The sequence below is a fragment of the Mesoplodon bidens genome (assembly GCF_964165515.1).
Source record: "Mesoplodon bidens genome assembly, chromosome: 1".
Taxonomy (NCBI): domain Eukaryota; kingdom Metazoa; phylum Chordata; class Mammalia; order Artiodactyla; family Ziphiidae; genus Mesoplodon; species Mesoplodon bidens.
The window spans coordinates 204,892,915-204,912,475 of NC_138176.1; the positions used below are offsets into that span (position 1 = coordinate 204,892,915).

General features: G+C 36.4%; 1 protein-coding gene across 1 annotated transcript in view; it reads left to right on the top strand.

Moving 5' to 3' along the window:
• Positions 1–19,561, top strand: part of MMRN1 (multimerin 1) — a 64,889-nt gene that overhangs the window by 15,613 nt on the left and 29,715 nt on the right. The window contains exons 2-3 of the mRNA XM_081227959.1: positions 5,733–5,852; positions 8,515–8,621. Of these exons, the coding sequence (XP_081084085.1) occupies positions 5,733–5,852; positions 8,515–8,621 (227 nt within the window). The remainder of the gene's footprint in view (positions 1–5,732; positions 5,853–8,514; positions 8,622–19,561) is intronic.

Sequence of the window (19,561 nt, forward strand, 5' to 3'; positions counted from 1 at the left end):
ACGTCTATTCTTTGAGTTCCACAGACTGAAGATTCTCGGCTCTGGGGTTATACTGGACACATGGGTTCCTGTCTTGCACATGCCCAGGGCTGTCTGTAAAATAACTCAAGATTTGAGTAATCAACATCCTCTTTAAGGATGCAAAACCAGTTTAAGCTGGTCAATGTTTTACATGCTGTTAAGTTTAACAAGAACAATGTTATTTGTCCTATTATAAACAGTATCTTTTTTAACTTTGTTGTAAGCACATCAAACTATAACTGATCTTAACTGTATGGCTAAACTTTTTTATTAATTATAAAACATTTTATATTGATCTTCACTAAATTGATGAACTCATTCATTAGAATCATTAACATATAGACTCCTTTATATTTTCTTTATTCACAATCATATCACCTGCTGCTAATAAGTTATTTTCCCCTCTTTTTCGATCCTTACATTATTTATTTATTTGCTTGTTTGTTTATTTATTTTCATCTTACTGCACATTGTTCAATGGAAGTAACAGATCTAGGTCTGAGTCACTACCTCAGTCTAATATTGATATCTGCGTTAGGGCAACTTTGGATTTTGACTTAGCTTATAGCTAAACAATAGAAATTCTGGTTTTAGCTCTGATCTATTCTTAATTTACTTTTATCTTACAGTGCCTTTTTTCTAAACATCTTTATTGGAGTATAATTGCTTTACAATGGGTGTTAGTTTCTGCTTTATAACAAAGTGAATCAGTTATACATATACATATGTTCCCATATCTCTTCCCTCTTGCGTCTCCCTCCCTCCCACCCTCCCTATCCCACCCCTCTAGGTGGTCACAAAGTACTGAGCTGATCTCCCTGTGCTATGCGGCTGCTTCCCACTAGCTATCTATTTTACGTTTGGTAGTGTATATATGTCCATGTCACTCTCTCACTTTGTCCCAGCTTACCATTCCCCCTCCCCATATCCTCAAGTCCATTCTCTAGTAGGTCTGTGTCTTTATTCCTGTCTTACCCCTAGGTTCTTCATGACCTTTTTTTTTCTTCTTAGATTCCATATATATGTGTTAGCATATGGTATTTGTTTTTCTCTTTCACACTCACTTCACTCTGTATGACTCTAGGTCCATCCACCTCACTACAAATAACTCAATTTCGTTTCCTTTTATGGCTGAGTAATATTCTATTGTACATATGTGCCACATCTTCTTTATCCATTCATCTGTTGATGGACACTTAGGTTGCTTCCATGCCCTGGCTATTGTAAATAGAGCTGCAATGAACATTTTGGTACATGACTCTTTTTTTTTTTTTTTTTTTGCGGTACGTGGGTCTCTCACTGCTGTGGCCTCTCCTGTTGCAGAGCACAGGCTCCAGAGGCACAGGCTCAGTGGCTCATGGGCCCAGCCACTCCGCGGCATGTGGGATCTTCCCGGACCGGGGCACGAACCCGTGTCCCCTGCATTGGCAGGCGAACTCCCAACAACTGCGCCACCAGAGAAGCCCACATGACTCTTCTTGAATTATGGTTTGCTCTTTGCTTCTCAAAGAACCAGTTTTTAGTTTTATTGATCCTGCCTATCGTTTCCTTCATTTCTTTTTCATTTATTTCTGATCTGATCTTTATGATTTTTTCCTTCTGCTAACTTTGGGGGTTTTTTGTTCTTCTTTCTCTAATTGCCTCAGGTGCCAGGTTAGGTTGTTTATTTGAGATGGTTCCTGTTTCTTAAGGTAGGATTGTATTGATATAAACTTCCCTATTCGAAATGCTTTTGCTGCGTCCCATAGGTTATGGGTCGTCGTGTCTCCATTGTCATTCGTTTCTAGGTATTTTTTGATTTCCTCTTTGATTTCTTCAGTGATCACTTCGTTATTAAGTAGTGTATTGTTTAGCCTCCATGTATTTGTATTTTTTACAGATCTTTTCCTGTAATTGATATCTAGCCTCATAGCATTGTGGTCGGAAAAGATACTTGATATGATTTCAATTTTCTTAAATTTACCAAGGTTTGATTTGTGACCCAAGATATGATCTATCCTGGAGAATGTTCCATGAGCACTTGAGAAAAATGTGTATTCTGTTGGTTTTGGATGGCATGTCCTATAAATATCAATTAAGTCCGTCTTGTTTAGTGTATCATTTAAAGCTTGTGTTTCCTTATTTACTTGCATTTTGGATGATCTGTCCATTGGTGAAAGTGGGGTGTTAAAGTCCCCGACTATGATTGTATTACTGTCGATTTCCCCTTTTATGGTTGTTAGTATTTGCCTTATATATTGAGGTGCTCCTATGTTGGGAGCATAAATATTTATAATTGTTATATCTTCTTCTTGGATCAATCCCTTGATCATTATGTAGTCCCTCTTTGTCTCTTGTAATAGTCTTTATTTTAAAGTCTATTTTGTCTCATATGAGAATTGCTACTCCAGCTTTCTTTTGATTTCCATTTGCATGGAATATCTTTTTCCATCCCCTCACTTTCAGTCCGTATGTGTTCCTAGGTCTGAAGTGAGTCTCTTGTAGACAGCATATATATGGGTCTTGCTTTTGTATCCATTCAGCCCATCTGTGTCTTTTGGTTGGAGCATTTAATCCATTTACATTTAAGGTAATTATCGATATGTATGTTCCTATTCCCATTTTCTTAATTGTTTTGGGTTTGTTATTGTAGGTCTTTTCCTTCTCTTGTGTTTCTTCCCTAGAGAAGTTCCTTTAGCATTTGTTGTAAAGCTGGTTTGGTGGTGCTGAACTCTCTCAGCTTTTGCTTGTCTGTAAACGTTTTAATTTCTCCATCAAATTTGAATGAGATCCTTGCTAGGTAATCTTGTTTGTAGGTTTTTCTCCTTCATCACTTTAAATATGTTCTGCCACTCCCTTCTGGCTTGCAGAGTTTCTGCTGAAAGATCAGCTGTTAACCTGATGGGGATTCCCTTCTGTGTTATTTGTTGTTTTTCCCTTGCTGCTTTTAATATGTTTTCTTTGTATTTGTTTTTTGATAGTTTGATTAATATGTGTCTTGGCATGTTTCTTCTTGGATTTATCTTGTATGGGACTCTCTGTGCTTCCTGGACTTGATTAACTATTTCGTTTCCCATATTAGGGAATTTTTCAACGATAATCTCTTCAAATATTTTCTCAGTCCCTTTCTTTTTCTCTTCTTCTTCTGGGACCCCTATAATTCAAATGTTGGTGTGTTTAATGTTGTCCCAGAGGTCTCTGAGACTATCCTCAGTTCTTTTCATCCTTTTTTAAAATTCTGTTTTGCAGTACTTATTTCCATTATTTTATCTTCCAGGTCACTTATCTGTTCTTCTACCTCAGTTATTCTGCTATTGATCCCTTCTAGAGTATTTTTAATTTCATTTATTGTGTTGGTCATCTCTGCTTGTTTCCTATTTAGTTCTTCTAGGTCCTTGTTAAATGTTTCTTGCATTTTCTCTATTCTATTTCCAAGATTTTGGATCATCTTTATTATCATTATTCTGAATTCTTTTTCAGGTAGACTGCCTATTTCCTCTTCATTTGTTAGGTCTGGTGGGTTTTTACCTTGCTCCTTCATCTGTTGTGTGTTTTTTTGTCTTCTCATTTTGCTTATCTTACTGTTTGGGGGTCTCCTTTTCGCAGGCTGCAGGTTTGTAGTTCCCGTTGTTTTTGGTGTCTGTGCCCAGTGGCTAAGGTTGGTTCAGTGGGTTGTGTAGGCCTCCTGGTGGAGGGGACTAGTGCCTGTGTTCTCATGGATGAGGCTGGATCTTGTCTTTCTGATGGGCAGATCCACGTCTGGTGGTGTGTTTTGGTGTGTCTGTGGCCTTATTATGATTTTAGGCAGCCTCTCTGCTAATGGATGGGGCTGTGTCCCTGTCTTGCTAGTTGTTTGGCATAGGGTGTCCAGCACTGTAGCTTGCTGGTCTTTGAGTGAAGCTGGGTGTTGGTGTTGAGATGGAGATCTCTGGGAGATTTTCGCCGTTTGATATTATGTGGAGCTGGGAGGTCTCTTGTGGACCGGTGTCCTGAAGTTGGCTCTCCCACCTCAGAGGCACAGCACTGACTCCTGGCTGGAGCACCAAGAGCCTTTCATCTACACGGCTCAGAATAAAAGGGAGAAAAAGTAGAAAGAAAGAAAGAAAAAAAGAAAGAGGATAAAATTAAGTAAGATACAATAAAATAAAGTTATTAAAATAAAAAATAATTATTAAAAGAAATTTTAAGTAAAAAAGAATGGATGGACAGAACCCTAGGACAAATGGCGAAAGCAAAGCTATAGACAAAATCTCACACAGAAGCATACACATACACATTCACAAAAAGAGGAAAGGGGAAAAAATAATATATGTTGCTCCCAAAGTCCACCTCCTCAATTTGGGATGATTCATTATCTATCCAGGTATTCCACAGATGCAGGTACATCACGTTGACTGCGGATATTTAATCCGCTGCTCCTGATGCTGCTTGGAGAGATTTCCCTTTCTCTTCTTTGTTCGCACAGCTCCTGGGGCTCAGCTTTGGAAATGGCCCCGCCTCTGCGTGTAGGTCGCAGGAGGGTGTTTGCTCTTCGCTCAGACAGGACGGGGTTAAAGGAGCCGCTGATTCGGGGGCTCTGGCTCACTCAGGCCGGGGGGAGGGAGGGGTACGGAGGCGGGGCGAGCCTGCGGCGGCAGAGGCCGGCGTGACGTTGCACCAGCGTGAGGCGCGCTGTGCATTCTCCCAGGGAAGTTGTCCCTGGATCCCGGGACCCTGGCAGTGGCGGGCTGCACAGGCTCCCGGGAGGGGCGGTGTGGATAGTAACCTGTGCTCGCACATAGGCTTCTTGGCAGCGGCAACAGCAGCCCCAGCGTCCCACGCCCGTCTCTGGGGTCCGCTCTTTTAGCCGCGGCTCACGCCCGTCTCTGGAGCTCCTTTAAGCAGCGCTCTTAATCCCCTCTCCTCGCGCACCAGGAAACAAAGAGGGAAGAAAAAGTCTCTTGCCTCTTTGGCAGCTCCAGACTTTTTCTCGGACTCCCTCCCGGCCAGCCGTGGCGCACTAACCCCTTCAGGCTGTGTTCATGCCACCAACCCCAGTCTTCTCCCTGCGCTCCAACCAAAGCCCGAGCCTCAGCTCCCAGCCCCTCCCGCCCCGGCGGGGGAGCAGACAAGCGTCTCGGGCTGGTGAGTGTCGGTCGGCACCAATCCTCTGTGCAGGAATCTCTCCGCTTTGCCCTCTGCACCCCTGTGGCTGCGCTCTCCTCCGCGACACCGAAGCTCCCCCCCTCCGCCACCCGTAGTCTCCGCCCGCGAAGGGGCTTCTAGTGTGTGGAAAGCTTTCCTCCTTCACGGCTCCCTCCCACTGGTGCAGGTCCCGTCCCTATTCTTTTGTCTCTGTTTTTTTTCTTTTGCCCTACCCAGGTACGTTGGGAGTTTCTTGCCTTTTGGGAGGTCTGAGGTCTTCTGCCAGCGTTCAGTAGGTGTTCTGTAGTGGCTGTTCCACGTGTAGATGTATTTCTGATGTATCTGTGGGGAGGAGGGTGATCTCCGCGTCTTACTCTTCCGCCATCTTCTCAAATCTCCCCTTACAGTGCTTCTCTACTGTCCATAAGTAAAATAATGAAATAACATATGTTTTCTGTCATTTCTAGATGTTTTAAAGCCAGATATCAAGTTTTCAATGTATCTGATACACAGTACTGACAGTAGATACAGGTCTATGCAAATAACTTTGATGAAAAGAATTCTTTCTGACAATAATTTTTATCTAACAAAAATGATCTCTTCCTTAGGAACTGGTGTGCTTATGTACATACCAGATTATCTCCAACAGTGATACTGGACAACCAAGTCACTTATGTTCCAACTGGCACAGGGCCCTGTGGCTGGACCAGTGGATCCTGTCCTCAGAGGTATGTAATATTTCTTGAAAATACCTACTTCTTGTACCATAATCATGTGTGGCCTGGAATATATAGAGAAAGTTAGTCATCCCAGGTCCACATAAGTATAGGAGGGTCAGGGTAGGGTCATCACATTGAACTGGAAGTATGATCTTAAATAAGTTAAGATGCAGAAACTAATTATACTTGCCTCATGTGGGTGTTTTTAGAATATGTGAGATAAATGGAGTAATATGTTTAGCCTAGTACCTGGTACTCTGTGAGTCTTCAGTGAATGTTAACTCATGTTTGTTTCTACTTTTACTGTTACTATTACTTTTATTCTATGACCTGACCAATAATCCTGTCCTTTAATTCCATTAAATTCATACACAGTTTTAAAGGGCTATTGATAATTTCCCTTTCATACTAGGCCAAAGAGAAGTCCATAACTTTGCAAGCCACTAATTGCTATTATGCATGGTAAAGCAGCTAAATAGGGCCTTTCTTCTTGTGTCTATTGTAATGACTTATTTAGGGTTTTTGTTTTAATTATGTAATTGTCCTAAAATGTGGGGCTGAGTAATTGATAAATTCTCTGAATTCATACAGTCACAGTAGCGCAGCTGGGGGTGTTTCAGGAATGCCTGCAATAAAAACTAAAATTGCCATTCAGGCCATGATGGCTAATGTTATACAAATAGTCATACAAATAACTCAGGCAGTGAATCTAACACATTGGCAATCTGGAACAGCGTGCAATAAGGATACATAAAATCAAGGTGTTTCGTAATCCCTAAGGAATAGCTAGGGCTCATGGTCCAGAGAGCTAAGCATATCTTAGGGATTTGGGAGAGCTGAGCTCCAGTTCTGTTTCTGGCATTTACTCCCTTTGTGACTATTTCCTAGTCAACCTGAGATACAAAGAATGCACAGTTAATTCTTTAGTAATGAAACTATTACCACAGTAACCCCCATCATACTGCCCTTCTGAGTTCAAGGTGAGCTTTCTCTCTTTAAACAAACTAGGAATAGGTATCTTTATTCTCATTTCTTATCTTTCTCTGCATTTGAATGGGTCTCTCCATTCACTCACTATTTCAGTGCATGTGCAATGTTTGTCACTTTTTCTTTCTGTCTGAGCCCCATACACCAGCAATCTAGTTTGCCAAAGCAGGAACACTGAGTCCAATAATAATGCAACTAACTGCTTGAGTTCACCCTAATAAACTCTAAAGAATCCTTTCCAAACTACCTTACTTCCTGTTTAGCACTAGCTGTTGGACTAGATATGATATTTCACTGGACAGAGTTATTTGCTGAGTATAATTTACAGAAATAAACACAGATGAATGATTAGCCTACTTTCAGAGATGGAGGGAGTCTTACAGCTCATTTTAAAATTGAGGAATAATTTCACACATAATTAATTGCCCATCAGGTTATAGCAGAAACTAAAACCCAGTCTGTTATAATGCATAATCCATGAGAGTGACTACTGTTGTCGCCACATAGTCATATGTAACAAACTCTAGATAATAACAGGAGGCTAACCCATGCACAGTGGATTAAAATACTAGCTCGATACTTTTAGATGTGGGACTTTCAGCAAGTATTCCATCTCTCTGTTCCTCAGGTTCCTCATCAGCAAGTCAAGATAATAATAATACTTTCCTCATAGAACTAATATGAGGACTAAACAAGATAATATGTACCCATTTCATAGAATCATTTTATAGATATTAGCTAAATATTGAAGTCATGGGGATAAGGATAATATGGCCAAATTGGATTTATGATTTACATTTACATATATAACGTCTGCAATTTAGGGCCATTCACTACTTATATTGATTGTTAATTTGAAATGTTATAGTTTCTTCATTTCCCTTTCATGGTTTCTTCTCAAAAACAACATTTTCTCATGTTAGATCCTTTTCCCTTCCCCACCTCCCTCTCAGAGAAATACTATATGAGAGAAATAATAGATGGTATAATTTAAAAACTTGAGATATGAGCAAGTACAGGTTGAAATCACAGTGGAATATCTAATTTGTTTTGAGTTATTTGATATTGATCTGGAGGAAAACAGATCCTTTTAACTATAATTAAATAAGAAATAACTAAAAAAAATATTCCCATAAACTATTTAAAAATTAGAATTAAAATAAGTTTTAACATTGGTTTAGTGAAAAGCATTACCAAGGGAAAAGTTATAGTATCTTTAGAAAACATAATGATAGGTATAAATTTTAAATACCAAAGAGTATAAACCTTAATGCTTTTTGTAATGTACTTAAGGAAATCTAAGTTTGACAGTAATATTGATGATGAATATTATTATAATAAGAAGAACAGATAACACTTACTGAATGCTTATTTTTTTAAATATTTACTTATTTATTTGGTTGAATGGGGTCTTAGTTGCGGCAGGTGGGCTCCTTAGTTGTGGCATGCGGGTTCCTTAGTTGTAGCATGCAAACTCTTAACTGCAGCATGCATGTGGGATCTGCTGACCAGGGATCGAACCTGTGCCCCCTGCATTGGGAATGTAGAGTCTTATCCACTGCACCACCAGGGAAGTCCCTGAATATTTACTATATTCCAGGTATCATCCCAAACACTTTTATTCCAATTGATAATTTAATGTGAGACAAATAATCTGTTTTCCCCCAACTGCTCTCCTCTCTAGATCTCAGAAGATATCCAATCCTGTGTACAGGATGCAACATAAAATTGTTACCTCATTAGAATGGAAGTGCTGTCCTGGATTCAGTGGACCAAAATGTCAGTTAGAAGGTATATTCTAATATTAATTTCATAATAACAATGAGAAGCATAAAACTTCTAAAGAATAAGCAACTGATTCCAGTGAAAAAAAGAGTTGCAATTTATCTTTTGAACAAAGTTAATTAACATGTAGCCAAACTATCAAGACTGGTACTTTCTTCAAGCTTCCTAATTTAGTAGCTGTGATATCTCATAAGCTATCCTTTAACTTCTTTCATCATTTTTATATTGGTTTCACAGGATGAATAATTGGAGACCTGATTACATATCTCACTGTTTCTTAGCTATATGGCATAGACACATGCCTTGTTAAAATATCAGAAATCCTAATTGTATATTTTTAAATAAGCTGTCATTAGAAGTGACCCTATGTAAAAATAAGATTACCCTCTAGTTTTGTTCCAGTTCAGTTATTTGAAATAATATTGTCTATAAATGAAATTCAGTTTTAAAGAATATACCAATATGACATGAATAATCCTGCTTTTTAAAAAATATCCTGGGCTTCCCTGGTGGCGCAGTGGTTGAGAGTCCGCCTGCCGATGCAGGGGACACGGGTTCGTGCCCCGGTCTGGGAGGATCCCACATGCCGCGGAGCGGCTGGGCCCGTGAGCCATGGCTGTTGAGCCTGCGCGTCCGGAGCCTGTGCTCCGCAACGGGAGAGGCCACAACAGTGAGAGGCCCGCATACCGCAAAAAAAAAAAATAAATAAAATAAAATAAAAATAAATAAATAAAAAAAATAAAAATAAAAAAATATCCTAATGGAGCCATTTTTTCAACAGATTTTAAGGATTTTCTGGTGGCAAGTCTGATCAAATACATGGTAACCTGCTGTGACCTAACATCCATGTGACTATTATTTTGCTTTGGGCTTTAAACAGGTTTCCTTTGAAAAATAAGATATGGCATCCGCATACATATTTTAAGTGAATGAATATTACAAGGAAGGCTATTAGTGGTAGTGGGGAATTCCATCAGCAGTGTAAGAGACTGTGATTAAAAATTAATGTAAGTGTGGAGAAACCATTATGATTCACATTTTAAAAAGAGAAAGTTGTAATATAAAAGCTCTAGGAAACCTGCAGTTTAGTTAAGGATATTATATATGGTTCTTCTAGCCCATTCGTTGAGAATCTATAGGCAAATTTCACTGTAACGCTATTTATTCTGGATATGGCCTTAATTTCAAAGATGTTATAAAAATTTAATACATTTCCAGAGTACAGCATGAATATGTACTTCATTTATAACCAGGTAAAATAAAGTTTTAAACAAAATATCATCTATACCAAAAATATTTGCAAACAAGATACTTTACCATATTCTAAAAAAAAAAAAAAACTCCAAATATGATCCTGCCTTCAAAGGATTTCTAATTTCCGTGAGGTGCACAGATATACTCACAGTGGTAAAACCTATTTGTTTATAGTCTGTGTAGGTCAGACGGTTAAGAGTTCTGGAGAGTATTTAGAATTATATTTCTAAAGTCTAAGATTAATTTTTATATTTCTCTCCTTATGAAAAAGGATTATAAGTCCATGATCATTTCTTAAATATTCAGTGTTTGTTCACAATATACCCTTCTAGAAATTGCGAATGTCGTTCCACACCCTATCGTACATAAGGGACAGGAAGCAAAGTCTGTATGTCAAAGAATGTCATGGTGTCCAGCTGATGAGGACTGTGTTGTTTCATGCTTCTTCTTCCTTTTATACCTGCTAATCGATTATTAATCACTATGACAGACTGTATATGCCTAGGAGGGAAAAACATAGAATTCCATCATTATAAATATACACACAAGAAACAAGACTAGTTGACAGTTTTGAATACCTGCTATGTACTATTTTCCCCTTTTAAAAAAAGGTATTATATGAAATACTTAAATGGAATTCAAACAGTTTAGCTTTGATTGCTAACACCTCATGTTCTAATGGAAGCAACCTGTGGATATCTTTAATACTGGATTCACACATCGTTATCTTGAATCCCCATTAACAAAAATGTCCCAGAACAGTTCTGTGACTTTCTGTCACAATACTGTAACTAGAATTACTCATAATTCAGGTATGTGCTGATTAAGCTGCTGTGGGAAGGACTTCTTTCTATTGAAATCTATGGTAGGAATAATTTTCTGATGGCAGATATGCCCATTGTGTCATTTTGTCATACAATCAACTCTAATACAACTGTGATTCCAAAAGAACCTACTGTTGCTCCCTACGATATCCTGACCATCTTAGTCTTCACTTTTATTGAAGTACATAAAAGCTGTTGAATTTTTTATTACTGCAATTGATGCACTGGTAGTATCAAGAACTACTGAGTCCCTTTGTCCCTTGAACCATTCTTCATTATCTCATCTATCCTTGGAGCAGGGGGTGGGGAGGTGCACATATTTTCCTTCTGATTCCTACCCAATTATGTGCCAAGGTCCCCCTCCCCTTTTCATCACACTTTATATATGTGCCAACAGTCTTTTATTCTTATGTGGGAGAGAAAATTGTCAGGTTTCCTTTGACAGCACTCTCCACACTGTCTCATATGACAAGCAGCTCCAAATATGGCAAGAATAATCAGTGTGGCTGATCCATTCTTTAAAGCTCTTCAGAGCCCTCAAGGGTTTGGAAAACCTGGTTATGTAGCTACCGTGATAATTACTTCAGTGCTAGTCCTTTACAACAAGAGGAAATTATTTTATTCACAGAAAATTTGTAAACTATTACATGAATTTCACAACTCCCTGTTTCCCCAACAAGTTTCCTCCCCAAAACAAAATTAATTTCATAATAGAAAAAGTAACAATTTTAATTTAAATTGCAGTAGGGAGGTCTTTTTAAATATATAAAAAAATCAGTAGATCAGGAATAAAATGGAATTGCTGGCAACCGTACTCTTGTTTATTTCTCCTCCTTCACTTTCTATCCTCTCTTTTTCTTTTTCTGTCTGTCTCTCTCTCCATAGACCCATCCCCAACCTGTTCAGAAAGGATGTTGTGATTCAAAATTCGGGTCCAAAGAATTTGAAAAAGAACAGATCCATGTATATGTATAACTGAATCACTTTGCTGTACACCTGACACTAACACAACATTGTTAATCACCTATACTCCAATATAAAATAAAGAGTTAAAAAAGAATCCATGGGGCAATTATTCCTGTTGTCTTATTCTCCAATGTGCTGTTTATAATATTACTAACCCTCCACACATGCTCTTTTTGCTGCAACTCAGATAATCAAAATTCTGGTAATAAGTTCTAGATCAGTTTATTAAAAATATTAGTCATACTGTCAAGAAGAAACTAAGTTTTAAGAAGTCTAAGTGAATAGAGTTTTGCTGGGAAAAAAAGGAGCATTAAGTCCAATGGCAAAGTAATACTTTTTATATATTTTACATTTGTTATATCTTTTTGAGGGTCAACGAGTTTGTCTCAGAAAAGGAGCTAGATTTGTGATATGATATGCGAGAAAGTTTTTTGAGATGTCAGTAACAACATACTTTTTAAGCCAATTTTATAAAATTTGCAATAATTTGCTTTTCCAGTAGATGTCTCTAAAATGTTCTAAAGTAGTACAAGGAAATTGTGGCTTTGCTCTAATGACACAAAGTACAGGGATTTAAGTTCAAATAATGTTAGATCAGAGAGGAGGAAAAAAAAAAAAAACTTCTTTGCAAATCTGTTTTTAAAAACTCCAGTCAGCACATGGTATTTGTTTTTCTCTTTCTGACTTACTTCACTCTGTATGACAGACTCTCAGTCCATCCACCTCACTAAAAAAACTCAATTTCGTTTCTTTTTATGGCTGAGTAATATTCCATTGTATATATGTGCCACATGGGAAGCAGCCGCGTAGCACAGGGAGATCAGTTGAGTGCTCTGTGACCACCTAGAGGGGTGGGATAGGGAGGGTGGGAGGGAGATGCAAGAGGGAAGGGATATGGCGATATATGTATATGTATAACTGATTCACTCTGTTATACAGCAGAAACTAACACAACATTGTAAAGCAATTATACTCCAATGAAGATGTTAAAAAAATTAAAAAACAAAAAACAAAACAAAACAAAATCCAGTCAGCTTTAATCAGATCCTTTAAGTAGGGAAAGGATATTTTATAAAATTGTGCTTTATAAGATCTATCACAGTTATTATGAATGTTAAAAAATGCAATTATGCAGTAATTGGAATGAACTAACCCTGCCATATGTTATGAATATATACAAATATTTCATTACACAAGTGTGTACTAATTCAATAAATTATGTAAGAGCTATTGTAACTAACATTTTATATATGGGGCTTCTCTAGTAAGATTATTTTAAATATTACTCCAATTACTATGCCATAAAAGTTATAATATTTAAAACAGAAAAAAAACCCTGTATTTCTTATATTTTTGCATATCTGGTTCTCCTCGGTGGTGATTAATGCTTTCCTCTTTGAAAAAGAACATTACCTCCTGTAAGCATCTTGCTCAATAAAATTATGATACATTTAGTCAAAAAACACCAGGGACCTTTGTTGCATAAAACTGCATTCTACTGTTTAACTACTAAATCTTGGTAAATCTTTACATATGTAGTGAACATCATCATGCAAGCATTCAGTTGATATCAAAGAATTGGCCGGAAACCAGTCTTGTCAAGCCACACAGGAAAGTTTCTGTTTCTAAGGCAGAGAGAGCAAGCTTCCTCATTACTGAGTTGCCATTAATGACTTCCACGATATGCCTTAAAGGCCTGGAAGGAAAAAAAAAAAACCTCACAAATAATACCTGTCTAATTAAAAGAAAGAAAGAAAGAAAAATCACCTAATAAGAAAACGGTTGCTCTTGACACTTGCTGACCTTGCTTCTCTAAGTCCTTGATCCACCAAGATCAGAGTTTCTAGTGCAAGGAAAAAAGACTAATTGTATTGGGAGAAGAGAGAAAAGAAATCCAATTTTTAAAATATATTGAATTTTTTTAAAAATGAGAAGTACATAAAGATCTCTGGAAATTATTTGACTTAAATAAATGCCCTTCTGTCTCAGCTCCAATATCTTAGAAAGGATCAAAAAAGAGAGACAGAAATTTGGGCCCTGTGGAACAAAGCAAAGGTCTGTGCTTAAGTGCAAGATAAGATACATTGCCTGGAAAACCTAGAATCGTGGCAGTCCTGTGGTAGAGAATACGTGGGGAAGACAGAAAGATTGCTAAATGAAAAAATAAAAGAGCATCGATCAACCAGGAATTTTATCACAGGAGAGTAACTGACTCCGCTGTCAGAGATCCTATCAGTGCTTCTCCACCAGCTAAATACTGAGAAATAAATTGGGATGAATGCAAGTATTGAACTCCAGTCAACAAACAGAGCTAAGAAAAGATAACAAACTATTGAATTTGCTAAACAGGTATTTCAGGTTTTCACAGACCCCATCCAATGAATTCCAGAGAAAAGAGGTTCATATGACAATTGGATCTCAAAGATCTTTGTGTGATGCTTAATAGTTGTTTCTTTTACAATTAGGAGTATAATTTCCTCACCTATTTCCTCCTAAAACAATTAATTTAAAAATAACTATAGCTAAGAGCAAATGGAAACTTTTATGCACACACACACACACACACAATCACATTAGTTTTTGTAATTCAATATTGAAAGGATTTTTCCAATTACATTTTCTTTCAAATCAGTCTCTTTAAAACTTTACAAAAATATGGAGAAATTTTCATTTTTATTTCATAGATATTATGTTTCCACATACTGAGGAGTGAATCACCAAAAATGAGTATGCAAGAAAACTAAAGACTTCCACTCAATACTTCTTTCTATGTGTTAATCTTTATCCCTTTCAATTTATTTTTTTTTCTTCCTGAAAACTTTCTTTATTTAATATCTCTTCTCTCCTACTTGTCACTGCTTTAAAATTTTTTTCTTATCTTTTTAGTTTTTATTTCTAATTTGCTGATTTTCTCTAGTATGTCACTTTCTATTCTCTCATTTGCAGTGCAATAGGATTTTTCCAGATTGCATGAATAAAACTTATTTGAAATTTTTTTGACCCTAAGGTCAATAGAAAATTACTCTTGAATTCTTTTTGTTTACCTCCTTTCTGTTCTTGACCCTTTCCCTCTAACCTAGGTTTGTTTTCACTTCTTGCACATTCCGGATCTTGCCTGGGCTGAGTGGCAAAGAGAGAACTATGACTTGATGAATTACCCCCCTCAAATAGAAATGGGGCACACATAAAATACCCCCTACTTCCCCTTGTGTGAATGTGAGTGTATGTGCATGTGTGGGCATGATTCCCTGCTTTGCCAGTACTTTTCAAGTGGAGAATATTCAATGAAATGCAATGTAATAATCTCTACATTAACTATGCAAGATGTAATACTTTGTAAAGAGATGAAGAGACCCAATTTCATTAGAATATGATAATGCAATATAAAATAATGCCTTATGATTTATAATAAAACTTTAGTATAGTATTTTGAGCCCCTGGAAATAAACCCTATGTAAAATGCTGTTGTGATTTTTATTGAGGTTGCTCCACCTTAGTCAGGATCTTGAGCGCCTCAACCAATCTGCCTCTTGATTATGAGGATGGGGTAAGAAGGGGCAGGGGTCATATTCAAACATTTGACAACTGACTCAGTATCCACTGACTCAGTATCAATTAATATATATGTTAATATAAAAATTAAGAATGCATTACTTTTATTTTCTTAAGTTAATGCATGTTATCTATATTATAAACTACATACCAAGTAATATAAGCCATAACACAAATCACTCGTTTATCATTCAAATAATTTCTAAACAGTTTACTAATTTCTACAAATTATTGGTGTGCTCTTTCTTTTGACATGGATGACACCAGCTAAATGATGTCAGAGAGATGATTTAATATAGGTAACTGCCTCCATCTCCTTTAGAGATTTCTCCATCAGATTTAGAGCCATTAGGTGACAGGATATCTCAGTATATTTATAATTTCTTTTAACATCAATGATATTGCCATCCTGCTGAATTATCTACTAGCCACTACTGAGTTAACAGTGATTGCATTCCTTTTTTTTTCAGTCCTTGAATAGTGTGTGCATTTTAAAATATTCAGTATATTTATTATTAACTAAAGCATAAAAATTCTTGTAGGAATATCCTATTTAATTAATTCATAGAGCTTTGCAAACATCATTTGGTCAAATTTAGGGCATCATAAATCAAGGAACTTAAACATTTATTATACTTTTGAGTTTTGTCATAAAAATTTCATTTTCATATGATTTATTAGAAGATCTATGTTTTCTCATGTAGTTTATCCCTTATTAATTTTTGTGTCAAATAGTATGTATAAACATTTTTCATATGTAAAATATCTTTTATCAGTTTTCGAGTTATCTCCAGTTTAAAAAGGGGAATATTTTTTTCCCTTATAAAGTTAAAAAAGGATTGTCATTTCTATTAGACTGTCATTTCTGAAAACCAATTCTCTTTTTTCTTTTTGTAAAAAACTTGTTTTCCAAATGCTAAATGTAAAACTGATTTGAAATGATATTCTTATATCAGAATTATTCCATATTATTATTTATTATTATTCCATATTATTATTATTAATATTATTCCATAATATTTTTCTTTTCTGAAATGATGTACTATTTCAGTTATATGATAATGTTAAAAGTTCTAATTTTTTCTAAATATTTTTATTTTATTGATTTTTATTAACATGATAAAGTGTTTTTGAAGTTTTTTATTTCAAAAGCTTTGCTTAACTTGAAAATTTTTATTATTACAAAAGCTTATTTCATGAGACTAATTTCATAAAGTTCTTTAATATTTTTCTCTTGATCACAAATGAATTTTAACAAACTGAATGTCATTATGAGGACAAATAAGTCTAGTAATTTTTATTTTACTTTTTTTTATAGGCTTATATTATTATTTAGATCAGTATAGAGGGTTTACTTTTTTATTAATTAATTAATTTATTAATTTGGCTGTGTTGGGTCTTCATTGCTGTGCGCAGGCTTTCTCTAGTTGCAGCGAGCAGGGGCTACTCTTTGTTGCGGTGCGCGGGCTTCTCATTGCGTTGGCTTCTCTTGTTTGGAGCACGGGCTCTAGGGCATGTGGGCTTCAGTAGTTGTGGCTCGTGGGCCTTAGAGCTCAGGCTCAGTAGTTGTGGTTCACGGGCTTAGTTGTTCTGCGGCATATGGGATCTTCCCAAACCAGGGCTCGAACCCGTGTCCCCTGCATTGGCAGGCGAATTCTTAACCACCCCGCCACCAAGGAAGCCCAATTTTTATTTTAAATGATACAAATTTATGTCATTATTTGAAATCAACATTTATATATTAAGTAAAAATAGTCCACTAATTTTTATTGAAAATCAAGCTGATTATATTTCAAAAATACAAATTACATTTTAAATTGAACTGATTTTTGATATTGATTTGATATTTTTGACTTTGATATTTTATATATCAAAAGATGTCCCAGACTAACTGATTTTTGCACTGTATATTAGATAATCCAGGACTAGGTTCATTATTGAAAACATTTCTGTTTTTTTCTCGGATTCAAAAAATTCCAACTCATGATATGTCAATGAAATACTTTGAAAATGTAAACTTTTGTCTCTTCCAGTGTTTTCAATAATTGATTATCAATTCTTTAATAATATTTAGCAAAAATTATGTGCTGAGGACAATTAGTACTAGCAAGTAAACTAAGTACCAAACAATTTGGAAATTCTAACTACTACATAAATCACACATAATGATAAACTGATGATTCTGCCAAAACATAGAATGTTTCATAAAATCTATGTAGTGCATGAAACGGGCCCAACAAACTGCTAGTTCTGAAAAATGGTTCTCGGATGTTATTATAATAGGAATTCCATACAATTATCATGTATCTTACAAGATTTATCTTTTATCTTTATCATGCATCCACAATTAACTTGGAATAAGTTAATATTTTGATTTTTATAATTAATTGTATCAGTTATTACACTTTATATATTTGCCAATAGGTATGGCTGTATTTCAGTATTTTAATAATTGCTAGGTCACACCGGTGCATACTGACTAAATACAGTTTTGGAGTTGGGGTATGTGGAATGTTACCAGGTGGGAGTCAGGAGCTATAGCCTAGGCTTTGAGCGGAAAGGCCCTTTTATTTCTGAGACATTCTACAATTGTAAGTGGACTCTAGGTTTGATCGCTGGGGAGGTGGCTCAGACACTTCACATGCATCCATGCTTAGGAGTCCCTCTTCAGGGATCTTGTGTCCTAACAACAGAGAGAATAATATCATCTATACTAGGGAGTCGCGAACTGTGACAATCATCCTCCACATCCACCCTGCTTCACTTACTCCTTGTAAAGGCCCGCTTCTCTATGGAATGGTAGGAGAGTAAAGGTTTTTATTCACTAGAGTTTTAATAAATCAAGTCTTTAACATATGCTCTTGTTATCAACAAGCACTTACGGCTGTTGAAAAATCTCTGAAGATCAATTTCTGGATTGCAATTTTTAACTTAAACATCTGGTATTTTCTGCCTTACACCATTGAATTTACTTATTAGAATTAGAAAAATTTGAAATTTGTTCTAAATTAGTGTTTCTTAACCAGGGTCATACATCGCAATCACGTGCAGAGTTTAAAAAACTCTGTACACACATGCTCAATTCCCCAGAACAGAGTTCCTGAATCATAATCTTCAGATGGGTGGGAGGGGAATGGACAAAACATTAACACTTAGTGTTTCAAAGTTAACAGATGCTTCTGATTTCCACCCATGATGAAAAATCACTATTCTAAAGAAACGTAAAAAAACAAAGCAAAAACATAATATGCATTAAAAGTTAATGATAGAAAAAGAAATGTGAGGAGCAACCTTGTTGTATGTCACAAAACAATATGGTCTTTGTTTTTACCGTAATTACACATTGCTTCCTAACAAAGTCTTCTGCCTACCAAGTCATGGTATGCATTTCAATACACCAGCCCTTTTTGTTTTCCTATGATCTAGCTCAGAAAGGTAAGCAGTAAAAAAATGAAAAGACCAATTTGTTCATTCTGTTAAACCCACCTGTTCCTTTTGCTGTAATACAAGTCTGTATCCTGAACACTTGCACTGCTAAGAGAAACAGGGAAGGTAGCGAGGTGGGAAGTTGCTAAGGAAGATGTATCTTGATATCCTACTCCAGTGGTTCTCAAACTTTAGTGTGCATTGGAATCAGCTGGAGAGCTTGTTAAATCACACATTGCTGCCTCACTCCAGAGTTTCTTAAATTAGCAGGCCTGGGATGGGACCCAGAAGTTGTATTTTTAAAAGTTCCCAGGTGATGCTGATACTGCTGATTCAGAGATCCTGGTTTGAGAATCATTGCTTTACTCTCTGGTAACCCTACTGGGTAGATAGATTTTAGCTGTCAGGAAAATGCTTTATTACATCATCTAAGAAGGAACCTTGATTTTAAAAACCATACAATTATTTAGCAGATATATTTATATGAATTAATTTGAATTGGGGCTATAAGAACTTTATTACTAGGATCTAGCAGAAATTTAATACTTTTCACCACCTACTGCAGCCCTCAAATACATACACTTTTCCCCAAGCTACAGATTGTCTTCTTCCACCAAATAAATCAACAGTTATGCAGGACCATCTATTATGCAGTGGAGAAAAAGAAGAAACAAAATCAAACCAAAAACCTTGGACATGAATGGAGATTCATTAATTTAGCTCACTGTCCTGAAGAAAGCAATGCAAAATTCAATCTAACAATAGAGACTAACTCAAATTAGTGGCAAATATATTTTCTATGGAGTAGAGATGCTTTAATATTATTGTCCCAGCCACATATGCCTTAGGGAGCATAATTAACATGTGCCAGAGGTGCAGTTTCATTGGTACATAATTTCACATGGGAAGAAGCATGGACACCAA